At 33.0% G+C, this 13,252-nt stretch overlaps 2 protein-coding genes across 2 annotated transcripts; one reads left to right on the forward strand and one right to left on the reverse strand.

Moving 5' to 3' along the window:
• Positions 1-1,041: 1,041 nt before the first annotated feature.
• Positions 1,042-3,263, reverse strand: LOC133677084 (transcription factor RAX2). The gene is made up of 3 exons (XM_062098922.1): positions 2,734-3,263; positions 2,414-2,543; positions 1,042-2,049 (listed from the first exon to the last, which is right to left on the reverse strand). The coding sequence occupies exons 1-3, from the start codon at positions 2,867-2,869 to the stop codon at positions 1,314-1,316; spliced, it is 1,002 nt and encodes a 333-aa protein (XP_061954906.1). The 5' UTR covers positions 2,870-3,263; the 3' UTR covers positions 1,042-1,313.
• Positions 3,264-10,038: 6,775 nt separating this feature from the next.
• LOC133676821 (uncharacterized) lies at positions 10,039-12,902 on the forward strand. The gene is made up of 6 exons (XM_062098573.1): positions 10,039-10,554; positions 11,778-11,875; positions 11,982-12,053; positions 12,149-12,273; positions 12,397-12,469; positions 12,644-12,902. The coding sequence occupies exons 1-6, from the start codon at positions 10,245-10,247 to the stop codon at positions 12,746-12,748; spliced, it is 783 nt and encodes a 260-aa protein (XP_061954557.1). The 5' UTR covers positions 10,039-10,244; the 3' UTR covers positions 12,749-12,902.
• The last annotated feature ends 350 nt before the right edge of the window (positions 12,903-13,252 follow it).

The following is a 13,252-nucleotide window of genomic DNA, read 5'->3' on the forward strand; positions in this document are numbered from 1 at the left end:
CCTTGTTTCAGCCAAATTTACATCGTTACATGGCATGATAGTTCACCAATAAATTGTTATTGTTGCAGAAAAGGGGAAAAAAGAAGAAGAAGAAAGGTGTACAAGGTACTGCTGATGCACATATGATTACCTAAAGAAGTGTGCAGACTGAACTGTCTTAACACTCGGTGGCTCTGTAGGTGCCACAACTTTTGACCTTTTAAACTCCATCGGAAAAGATATTCCTAGAAAATCCTTCCCATTTGCTTCAAAGACAATTTGATTTTGAACTTAAATAATGCCCGTAGCTGGCAAACTCCATTAGTCCAATCTCTTACATGAGAAGCAAACAAAATGGTGGAGAGGTCAATGCATTCATCTTTCAACTTTGGCTTTCTGCTTTTCTTGGAAAAACATTAAAATACACTAACCATCTTGTCTTAAACCAACCCAAGAGGTATCATTATCCTGATATAATTTATTTTTGGACTGCTTCCCTGTGAGGATTCTCTGTTACTGGATGACCTCGATTGTTTACTCTTTAAATCTTCTCCAAGTTGAATTTGTTTATCATTTATTCATTTTCTAATCAATCAGGCTTTTCCCACTTCATCCTCGCACAAGTCCTAATCAAAGGGTTATCAATAATTGAGGCACGGTTCCCATGTGTCACTCATCTTAACCATCTTCTGCATCGTATGTGCTTTTTTTTTTTTTAAAAAAAAAAGTAATGAAAACTTTGTTTTCAAATCATGTCCGGGACCTTTGATATAATTGGTCACAACCCATGAAAAAAAATCAAGATGAAATTAACAAGCCAGGCATCTCTGAGGTCTATTCTGGCGTTATGCCTGCATTGCACGATATAATAAGGTTGAGTTCATATATTAACATACTTGTTGAGGAAGACTGGGATTAGGATTGGCATCAAAGTCTTTTTCATAACCTTGTGCTTGACTAGATTCAAAAATCTTCAATGAAGATTAAATCCTTAAACGACTGCATATTTAATCTGCATGAAACAAAATAGATGAATATACAAAAATAAGCGATTTCAGTGTCTGATCTTCAACTTTTATCCTTGAAAGATGATATTCGTGGCTTCTATAGTTTCCATAACATTTATTGCTGAATGTTGCCGTTAACTGTACTAACATAGATAACATTATTTCCAAAAAAGAAAGGCACAAAGGAAACTTTTTAGCATGTACTGTCAAAAAGGTTTTCCAAAAAAAAAAAAAAAGCCCCCCACAAACTGATGAGCCTGAAATCTGAATCTTTGAATCCATTCCTTCCTTGCCTTCAAATCTTGTGGTTTTCACTCACGGTCAGCATCAGTAGTACATGGCCTTTTCCGCTGTCTTGTTTTCATCAAACAAAAAGTTATTACAACTGCTAGTGCTAATAAGTTGTTTTATCTCCTCTAGACCATAGTCTAATGGATTCTCTTCCCATAACCCGATTTGCTTCCCAGACGTCCACCCATTAAGTACACCATGACCAGCAAACCCACTTGAAACCATCAACTTTTGGTCGTCTTCAACCCCATTGTGTAGATAATTTTGCAAGCCCACCTGTCCAGTGTTGTTATTTGCACCATCACCATGTTCATACTCCTCTTTGACATGGCTCATCTGATTGCTGCAACTTCCGTCAGAAGAACTGCAGCTAGCTTCACCTCCAAACATTATGAGATTATCTTTCACTTGATAATTTTGCATAGATCCCACAAAGGTTTCTTGGGGTTGTAGCATAGAAGCAGTAGTGAAAGAGTTATTGCTCAAAGGACTTGATGAAAACGAAATTGGTTCAGTGAAAGACCTAGCTAGGGTGTAATAATTATAACTGTTGTTGCTGCATGTGAATGAAGGTGATGATGACAGGGGAGTGGATGGTGAAGACGGCAATGATGTAGCGTGAAGGAGAGATGAGAAATGAGCAGCTTGCTGAGGTTTTCTCAGAGCATCAGGATTAATCGAACCCATTAGTTTCTTCTTGAGCTTGGTGTTCCAGTAGTTTTTTATATCGTTATCCGTCCTGCCTGGCAACTGAGCTGCTATTATTGACCACCTGCATTTTGATGTGAACAAGTTATGTAAGAAGAAATGAAAGTGAATTCTGATCTTTAAAGAGTAGCTCAGCACTCTTAATAAGAAATGTAAGCTTAGCATGGATGCATAGACTTCATATAATTATATAATTATCCAAAATTGGCATATTCTGGGAGCATGCAGTTGTTTCTTGAGGTTTCACTTTTTTGCCAGAATTGTAGATGCACTCATATAATTCATTCATGTGATTCCCTCCATGTCTTAGATAGGAAAAGGAGTCATACAAGACTAAAAACTATCAATTTCAGTAAGGATGACAAAATATGTGAGAGAAACATATGATTTTGGAGTGAGATTACTGGAAAAGAAAGGTGAGAGAATACCTGCTTCCAATGTTGGCATATAGGCTGCAGATTATCCTATCTTCATCATCAGAGAACTCCCCATGTTTAATGTTGGGTCTGAGATAGTTTAGCCATCTTAATCTGCAGCTTTTCCCACATCTTTTAAGACCTGGAAAACAAATCCCAGAGAGAATCGAGGTTGTAAACAAAACATAACTGGAAATGACAGAAAAGGAAGAGCACTGAAACCTTAAGATCACTTTTCATGGAGTGGGAGTCGTTTCCATGAAAATAATCTTACAGGTCAACTACTCAGAACCCACTAACTAAAAGGAAGAGGAAAAGGTGTTTATGCTTACCAGCCTTTTGTGGAAGAGCAATCCAATTCCCTCCTGTCCCGTGTTTCGCCATGTACTCCTTCAGCTTTGCGTCTTCTTCAGGCGACCAAGGCCCTCTCTTCACATTGGCCTTGTCACAGCAAGGGGCCCTTCCCATCTTTCTCTCTCCCTTTTCTTCTGAGAAACCAACAAGTTGAATCAAAACAGAGAGGCCTGATGAATGTGGTTCCTAACTTTCTTTGACAGACTTGGTTTTCTGAACACTCAGGGAGAAGAGATTGGTTACATTTATGAAGAGAGAGCACAAGTCAAGAAAGACTAGTCTAATTTCAATAATCAATTTCTAACACTCCTGTTTGTTGATTAGCCAAGAGAACTTTCCATCATAAACAAATCAGCAACAGGGTCCTTCCATGCCTACCCTTGCTTGGTCTCCCTTCTAACTTCAGTCACACTTTAAGAATCCAAAGTCTGCTCAGCTAATAGAGAGAAATATTAGTAATATAATTACTGAAGATGACGGCCTAGTTTTCCAAATTAGAGGCCAAGTCATAGGTTAAGGTATCAATTGATAAGTATCTACGTATATCTTCTTCTTGGCTACACGTATGGTGGGTATATCACGTATAAAATAACAAACACGTATGCAAATACGGGGGCGTTTTAGGACTAATAATTGCTTGATGGATGCAAATTAAACAATAAAAAACATGAAATGCATGGCGACCGCCAATCAGCACATACAGTTTTGCCGCAAGCCAACAGAAAACAGGTATAAAAGATGATAATATTGAACTCACTGTCAGATCAAGGCCAGTGTTGTGATTCTCTTGTCAGAAGAAGACAAGTGATATTGTGATTATATTAGTTACCTCCAGTTAGATTTGCGAAGCCACTGGCACTTCGCGTTCAGACAGCGTTGTATGGAATATTCTCTCTCTCCTTGCATGCGGTACCACCCAGTACCCTTGTAATGGATTGATTATTTTACATTTGAACCACCCATGATACAGTCAAAATCAAACCATCTTTAAGTATTTATTAGCGAATTTACCCGCGCTCCTCAGATTAAAAGTTAATTTTTATGGTATGATTCCGAGTTAAAAATAAAAATAATAATAATAATTTTGGGCCTGTCAAGGGTTATCTTGAATTGTCAAAATAATTAATGCCTCCTTTTCTTGTCAATGATTATCTTTCAGCACCTATCTATCTCCCACTAATATGTCTCTTTATATATTAATCTTTTTCTTTAATCACTTGTAAGTTTCAACCTTTCTCACCAATAACATAACAAGTCAAGTATAACAATCAACAATTTATTTTTTCAAATTACCTATAAGAAAAAAAATTATTCTACTTCATTATTCCACTTTCCATGAGATAATATCGTGTGATTAAGATATATAAATATATCTCTTTTTTGCATATTATTTCCCTCTTATATTTATTAATTTAAATATCGAAGGGCCTCTATTTTATTAGGAGACTTGTTTTACAGGAGAGTATGGAACGACCATGTCCAACCACCCTGTCATCTCATTCCCCTACCTTTTAACGTCTTTATAATGTAAAAAAATAAAACAAAACAATAAAGAATATACAAGTGTTGTTAACAAGTGCATTTAATAAGATAAATCAATAATTATACATACACACTAATAAATGTTAAAGAGACTTGTTAATGATAATTAAAGATTCAATTAGAAAACTAAGAGATGGATACAAATTAAAAGATCTGATTCATTTAATTTGTTTTAATGATATGTCAATATTTTTTTAAGAAAAGTAATAATTTTAATTCTATTGAAACAAAATAATTTGCTACTATAATCCCTCCTTTTCTTATTAATTTTTTTTAATAAAAATAATATAACATTTTTGTTATATGTTCTTTTTTTTAATAAAAACAAAAAACAATTAGAATAAATATAAAAAAATTTGTACAATTTAAAATAAGGTTAAAAAAGACATCTTTCTAATTAAAACTCTCTATCTTATTAATGCAGTTTTTTTTTCAAGTACTTGTTTTTAGACAACACCTCATCATAATCATAAAGACAAGTTTATATTTTTTTTATTAAAAAAATAATAATATGATAATTTTAATGTGATTGTATTTAAAATTTAAAAATAATACATAGCTTGCGCGTGATGCGATGAACATTTTGAATGTGTTATCAAACCTAGTCCACCTTGGTAGATTAACCTAGAGAACCCACGCACCCCTTGCCTAGCTTGTGTTTCAAATAAAATTGGCCTGAGTTAACATGATGTGACCTAGTAACTTGATGAGTCCAAACATGACTTAGTCAACCTAATCAAAATCCGGTTTGATTTTAAAAAAGTAATCAACATCATTTGATTTTTTTAAATATGGAGATGAAAACTTTTCGGAATGAACTAGATCAACTTGAAATAACCAGTCGAACCCACTATTCAAATTCATGAATCCGATTGGATTTAATAACTTTGTTTTTAGGAACATATTATTTATTTAATTATACAATAATACAAATAGATATGTGCAAGAAAGTGACCAAATAAAATCTTATAAGAAAACAAAAAATAATCATGAAGGGTTGTACAAAAAGAATGCATGCTATAGAAAATTACTATAATCTTATTCAGAAACAATGTAAAAATTGAATGGTATCTAATAAAACAATATCCAAAATATATTTTAGAGTAATTTATTTTAACAAATATCAATTAAAATTGAAGACTAGGTCCGATTTTCAAATTAAATTGGGCTAGAGATAACCTCATGTGACCTATTTAACCTACCAATATAGTTCTGACGGGTCAACTTGAGATGCGATTGACCTGGGATTTAGATTGGTCTACGTTAAAGAAAAAAATAAAGGAAAAAACTTGACTAACATGGTCATAACTTTGGGTTGACCTACTAATTTGATTTACCCGGGTCGAACCTAGTCAAAACTCGCCCCTCAATCCATTGACTTATTTTAAAAAGCAAAATGTTTTTGGTCAATACCATGTTTATTTGATCATTTTCTAAATGTTTTTTAAGGTATACTCGGGTTGAACCCCAGGTTAAGGTTTACAATTATGCCTATAATGTCCAAACATGACTTTGTTAAGACCAAGATTACTTAAAATAAATAAATTCAGGATGAATTAGTTTTAACTTTTAAAGAACAAATATTGAGACGATAACATTTTAGATTAACCTGGACCATGCATTCGGGTACTTTTTACAGTTTAAATAAAAAAATCAAATAAAAAAAATTATTAACTTTGATTTACTTTTTTTAGCATTGTGTGAGGAAAAAACACAATGAAAACACCTAAAAAAGCACCCTATAAGTCTTTACAAACCTTTTTTTAACCACAAAACAGCTTTAAATATCTCATAAAAGCATAAAATAAGTGAATAAAAATAATTAATGACCTCGATCTTCTTTTTATTTGGTATTGTGAGAGGGGGAAACCACCTCCATTAAACTCTCCTAAAAACACTCAATTTAGTGACACCAAGATGTAAAGAATGTTCCAAAATATTTAGTCAAAAAAATTAAGAAGAGAAAAAATTATACAAATGTAAAGAAATCTCAACCTACAAAACCATTATAATATATGTTGGGAGGATGAAGTTGTAATTAAAAAAGTTTGAGGATTAAAAGGTAAATAAAAATTAAGATTAAAAAAATCTCAAAACACTTTGTTTGCATGAGAAAATACAAATATAAAGAAATTTCAACCTACAAAACTATTATGGTATAATTTGGAAGGATGAAATTATAATTAAAAAAGTTTGAGATAAAAAAGGGTTGATGACCACTGTTTACATGAGCAATAATTACCAGCCCCACACGTGTTTACTATATGTAGTAATAGTTAATAGGGTTAATGGAAGTCCAAAACTATAACTTTTCAAAACCTCTAAGTTATGCTTTATATGTCTGGATCATTATAACATGAAGAGACAATAAGATTATTCAAAACAATAATATTAATTAATTCCAAAAAGAAGGCTAATATACTTGATGTGAATGTATTAAAAAAGAGAGAGCAAGGAGTGACATTACTCACGTGTTGTCATGGTTAACTTCTAGGAATTTATTTTTTAAGTAGTAATATGATTATAAAGAAATTGAATAAAATCATGAGAAAAAACATATTTTTTTTAAGATGATCTTCATAATTCCTATAATATTTTCTTTTTTTTCAATAGGGTTTTTTTCTTTATAAAAAGCATAGTTCATTGAATAAAAAGTAAAAGAAATTCAAAGAAAAATATTTGCGATAACTATAATGAAGTAAACTTCATTTCCATAGAATGTTAATTACCACAAAAATAAATAAATAAATTTGCAAAGAAGGTTTACAATTTATTTGGATCCACCCTGATTCTACCAACAATGCAAGAGATTAGGTAGAAAAATATTAGGCTTCAGTAGACCACAAAATCATGAACAATTTTATAATCTTGTAAAACATATCATACATGAACTATTACCTGTTATGTCCACGAGTGCGGATGTGACTTTACAGGTTGAGATCCAGTATTGTGGGAATGGTGAACTGGTGGAGGTGGCAGGTAGCTTCAATGGTTGGCATCACTGGATTAGATTGGATCCTCAGCCATCCTCTAGCATCGGAGATAATTTTGGTTCAAGGTTTTTAAATATACTCTTCTTTTATGTATTGCATACATGTTCAGTCATAATTTTCAGGCAACTAAATTATGTTTTTCTGTGGCGATTCAACATTTTATATTGAGTTACATCGGTGTTTTTCTCTGGTGTTCTGTTAATCTGTTGCTTGCTTGGAACATGACATGAAGTTTGAAGATCATTCCATTTCAAATTGAGTCCCAAAATATTCATTTTGGCTCTTGTAACCATTGTTGAATAATGCTGGCATCCATCAAGTTTGCAGGCATTATAAAATTGATAGAACATGAGCTTTTATAGTTACAGAGTGTAGCTTGGAAAGGTGAATATGGGAACTTGAACAGTCTGAAACATCAATTAGGGGGTTCCTGTCTTTTCAAATTGGGAATCAAGGGGATTTTCCCCACCCATACTAATTCCTTGCTTATGACAGGCTAAAACAGATTCGCGAAGCTATTATTCGAATTGCATGCAACATGTTCTGTAATTGCCATATTGAAATGTCTCCTATGCTGATATCTGGAGAGTTTGTATAGTCTGTATTTTGTTTTAACTGGCAAGGGATTCAAGAGCGCACACTGTGATGCATATTTTCCCAGGAAATCCAGACTCTGGTCAGCAATGCTTTGGCTTTTATCCTGGGGTATATGAGGTGTGAACATCTGCTACCTGATAGCTACAAACTACAGCCTCCATTCCATTTATACCTGCAAGGTAAAATTAATAATTTTGCCTGTGGCCTTTGCACCCACCAATTGTGTGGAGTTTGGTAAAAACTGCACGGTTGTTGCTGCCGAAGGGATGGCACTCAAAAGTGCTGATATCACTTTCATAAATCATGTGGAACTCATCAACTGTAGAAGTCATAATAAGGTCAGGGAGACATGAAAGATACAGCAAATGCTTTTTCCATATCTCTCTTGAATATGCAGACATGTTTTCAAGATATAGCTTTGTTGCACAGAAAATGACTTAAGATGCTTGTGTGTGTGTGTGGCATGATTGACATTTGCAAGAATGATTCTCATCCTTTAATTGTACCTCAGGAGTCCTCTGCGATTGGTAATCTCCCAGCATAATAAATTAAATATTTTTTTAGGAGCCTCTCAAATGTAATCATTCAAAGGATAGTTTGTGTAAATGCTTCCCAACAGAAGCATTTATCAAATGAATGTTCCAAGATTCTCTGTTAGTGCTAACAATATCATATATGGGAAAGTTATTCTGCAAAATGGAAGAAATCTGAGACTTATTATGCCATCCATAAGGATGAAGTCGAAAAGTTGATGCTGCACTGCTGGGTGCCTGTAGGTTTATTCTAGACAGGGGAATATAGCGACGAGGTTTTGGGTAATGGTTTCTTAGGAACAGCAAAATTTGGAGAAGGAATGAGCTGCTAAATATGTTATCTAAATCTTATTCAGCAAAGTATTAATTTGTTTGTTTTTATATTTTAAAAATATTTTTTTAAAAAATTAATTTATTTTTATTTTTTTATTTTAAATTAATATTTTTTTTAATGTTTTCAAATCATTTTGATATGTTAGTATTAAAAATAATTGTTTTTTAAAAAATATTATTTTAATATATTTTTAAATAAAAAAAATTTAAAAAAATAATTACAATCAACAAATATATTTGAATGGAAGTTCTCTCCTATACTTGATTTTTGTATTTTCAACTTGCTAGTGATGATTATTTATTTATTATTTAATTAATTGTCGTAGTACTTGATTGCTTGTATTAATTAGATTATAATTTAAAATATACTTTCCTAACTTGTTCCCCTAAAACTAATGAGATTTTTCTTAAAATATTTTATGAGTTTATATTTAAAAATAATATTGAAATCTTGATGAACATTTTGAATTTTGAAAAATGATTTCAATAACCCGAGCTATTCAATCCCATAACCAAAGAAAAAAAAATAAAATCTGTGGGACAATATTTAACTCCATGTAAACCATAAAAAATCCTAATCAAATTTTATTTGAAAAATATAACTTGAAGTTAATACTTAATAAATAAATAAAAATACATAACGTAACAAAAAAAAACTTCAAATTGTGAAGATTGGAAGAATAAATTAAGGTTATTAAATTATAGGATTAAAGTTTAAATTACATAAATCAAATATAGATTTACAGTAATAAGATTTTTTTTAAGGGATGTATGATGATGATAAAAAATTAACAAAAAAAAAGGGTTAACCAATTTTTTTATTATTAAATGATATATGGTAATGATAAAATTTAATAAAAAAATAAATAAATATTAAAAAAAGCTAATGATTAATATGCAGCAACTAGTAATAATTCTACACACATATAAGACAAAAAATATTAAAGAAGTTAACATAAGAAATGTTAGAAATAAAAAAAATTTATTGATAAGATGTATGATCACAATCAACAAATTAATATATATAAAAATACAATCAAATAATTATTAAAATAAATTATAATATTTAATTATTTAAAATTCTTGATTTCATCTTTTTCCTATATTTTTTTCCACTAATTTTCTCTTGCTAATTAATTACGATTTGCAAGACACCAAAGGAGGGGAAATCATAAAAAAGGACTGAAATCAATAGGAAGGGCATTTTTCTTTTTTTCGTATTTTTGTGAATGGAGTAGTTGCATGTTGGGGCGACTCAAAAATCCAAAGGAGAGCTTATGGCGACCACGAGCAAAGGGTCCTTCAATGCAAAGTCGTGTCTAAAGCCTCACCTTTCTTGCCAATCGCCACTTTCACTCCTCTTTTATCTTTTCCCAACTCCCTCCTCCAGCCTCCCTCTTCACCTCAGTTCTCCTGCTCTCTTCCTTCCACCAAGAACATCCTCCACTTGACACTCTCGTGTTGCTCTTAACTCTCACTCTCTTCACAAAAATGGCTTTCATACTTAATGCTTCCTTCTCCTCTCTTCTTCTCAAGAATTCTTCTCCTCTTCTCTCTTCCTCTTCATTTCCCAATACCTCTGCATCTTCCCCTAGGGTCCCAACTCATGACCCTTTACAATATACGTTGTCTGGTTCTACAAGAAAAATAAGATACTTTTATTCGTGTTTTGAAAAGAAGAGGGAGTTCATTGAAGCTGTTGATGAGAGTGAAGAAGTAGAACTCATGGACAAGCCAAAAATGACCCTTTTGTACTCTTTCATTCCTCTGCCTCTGCTATTTACAGCTGCTCTCCCTGGAGGTAAAATTAACACTCTACTACTACTACCACCACCATCACTATCATATACATGTTAGTATTTCTTGGTGAGATTTGTTTGGTTCTATTGATATCTATATATAGATTGCGACAATTTGATCGTAACTGGGTTGCATGTGATTCGTTCTGCATACACATTTAGATGATGCTTAGCATAATGAGGTAGTTCACATATAGTACTCTATGAACCAGTCTTTTTGTATTTATAGGATTCAATCTTCTTTATACTAAGCCAAAAATTAGATCATAGGATTGAGGTAGTGCACTTGACTTCAGGTAGTAGGCGTTCTCGAGTTAATTTTATTTGATTTCGGAACAATGCCAATAATTTCTGTGACAGTTTCTGTTCAAAGGAAAAAAGAGCAGTGATTGTTTCAGAATCTATTCCATATATCAGTTATTGTGAGGAATTAAGGGTAGAGTTCCTTCTTGAGCTCACTTCTGGATTGGATTTTCCTACAACTTGAGTGGGTTTGAGATCATAAATCATGGCAATGAAAAGTTGACCTTCTTTTGGTTGAATTCTTAAGATTGAAAATGATGCTAATGTTTGTTTAGTCATACCAGTTAAACTGAAGCCTGGTGAGTAATTTTCGATACATTAAATTGCCGACTGAGAGCACTAGAGTTTGCATTCTCTCATGACTTACAGATGCTTCAATGACTTTATTGAGGGAAAGACAAAACAACTGAGGTTAGGAAATTAAGTGTAAATATAGGCTAGAACTTCAACTGGTAATCCAGGTAAAAGTATATGATTAAATTCAATAGAAACTTCACTTCTGCCCAGTCTGGTATTGGAGCTTAGACCCCTAGAAGGTGTCTTTTTTCATCTTCTTTGCCTCAGCTTGCATTAATTTTTTCATGGTGATCAATTAGGGAGCGGAGTGGGAGTGCTTTGCTTCCATTTCCACAATCAATCTCATATGTTCAAGCTCTGCATCTCCTTAAAATGGAATTTATATTCACCCCAAGGTTCTCATGGATCCAAGAACTTCTCATCTAACTGAGTGTTTGATTTTAGGTCCTTCTTGCTTTACCACACCATTCCTAGGCTTCTTCTATACATAGCACTGACTGACACTAGCTCATGTTGCATCATTAGGCCTCTAGTTAATTATTCCCAAATCATAATAAATTCATTTCTATATTTGTGTCATTTTTAACTTGGAGTATTGACTAGAGGTTGACTATCTGAGTAACAGCTGCGACTGTAAGGTCTCTTTTTGGGCCTTTTGTTGAGATTGTCAAGTCATTGAATCTTCCTGACTGGCTCGTGCATTGGGGTCATCCTGGAAACATGGTATATAATTCGTCCCTTTTCCATTGTTCCTCAAGCTCATACAAAGGATTTATCTTTTGTTTGCCTTATTTGAGTATCTTTTCTTCACTTGTAATATATTACTTAGGCTGTTGTGCTCTTTGCCATGGGTGGTTATGGAACATATCTTGGATTTCGAATCCGGTTTTCTGATGATGTGGTAAGATGTTATTGCACAACATTTACTTGAGTGACTAAGACTTTTGATTGTTTTCCTCTTATAAATGATAACTGAATTGTTTATGATCCCTACAGGAGGAGAAGGCCAAGGCCAAAGACTTGCATCCAAAGCTTCTTGGTGGGATGTTTTTCTTTTTCGCTCTTGGAGCAACTGGTGGAATAACATCTTTACTGACTTCAGACAAAACTATTTTTGAGAGGTGATCTTAAATTATATGACAATCTGTTTTCTCCCTATCCAAATACAATACACTGTTTCTTTCCTTGGAGATTTGATACCTTAAATTTTGTTTATCATCTGAATTCCATTATTTTGTTTGCAGTCCTCATGCTGTTACAGGTGTTATTGGCCTTGCTCTCTTGACCATGCAAACCATTTTACCAGCACTATTTGAGGTAAAAATACCAAGTTCTTTAAGTCCTAACTGATACTGAGAAATGTTGTGACAATAATTCTGAAAATAGAAAAAGGGAGTGACAATTTATAGCGGCCTATCATGAACTTATTATCTGTCCTTGGTGTTCATGCCAAATACTGGATTCTCACTTTAATCATATAAATGCATGCAGGGGAATCCTGGATTGCGAAATATTCATGGAATCTTGGGCAGTGGGATAATGACCCTCTTTCTCTTCCACGCTGTCCTTGGACTTCAACTTGGCCTCAGTTACTAATCCACGCATGGATCCGTAGGACCTTTTGGCTGTTCATTATCCCTTGTTGTGTGTTCTTTCCGGTTCTGGGAACCATGCCTCTCCAACATAAACAAGCAATTGAAAACTCATAGTGTGACATTTGGTAATAGAAAATTCCGTTAATAATTTACAATTTTCATGGAGTTCCCAAGTACAGATACAATTTTTTCATAACCAAACCGCCAATTACCAAACCAAACATTGCCGTTTCTTTATAATAACAAAATGAGTCGAGGAAACATTGTGATCTTCGACACATGCTATCAAATCCATGTTGGGTGTTCGAAACTTGCAACGCTTCCATGAGTGATGCTGGTATGGTTAGTTTAACATGCTCTGTAGGTAGTTAGTTTCTTTATATGATATTATTTTATTTATGTAAATATATATTTATTTTTAATAAAGATTTAATTTATTTTTAATATTCATATAATATTAAATATAAAGTTCATGAAACAAAAATGCTTTGCAAAGAAAATTTTA

This window comes from Populus nigra, chromosome 17 (genome assembly GCF_951802175.1).
Source record: "Populus nigra chromosome 17, ddPopNigr1.1, whole genome shotgun sequence".
Lineage (NCBI taxonomy): Eukaryota > Viridiplantae > Streptophyta > Magnoliopsida > Malpighiales > Salicaceae > Populus > Populus nigra.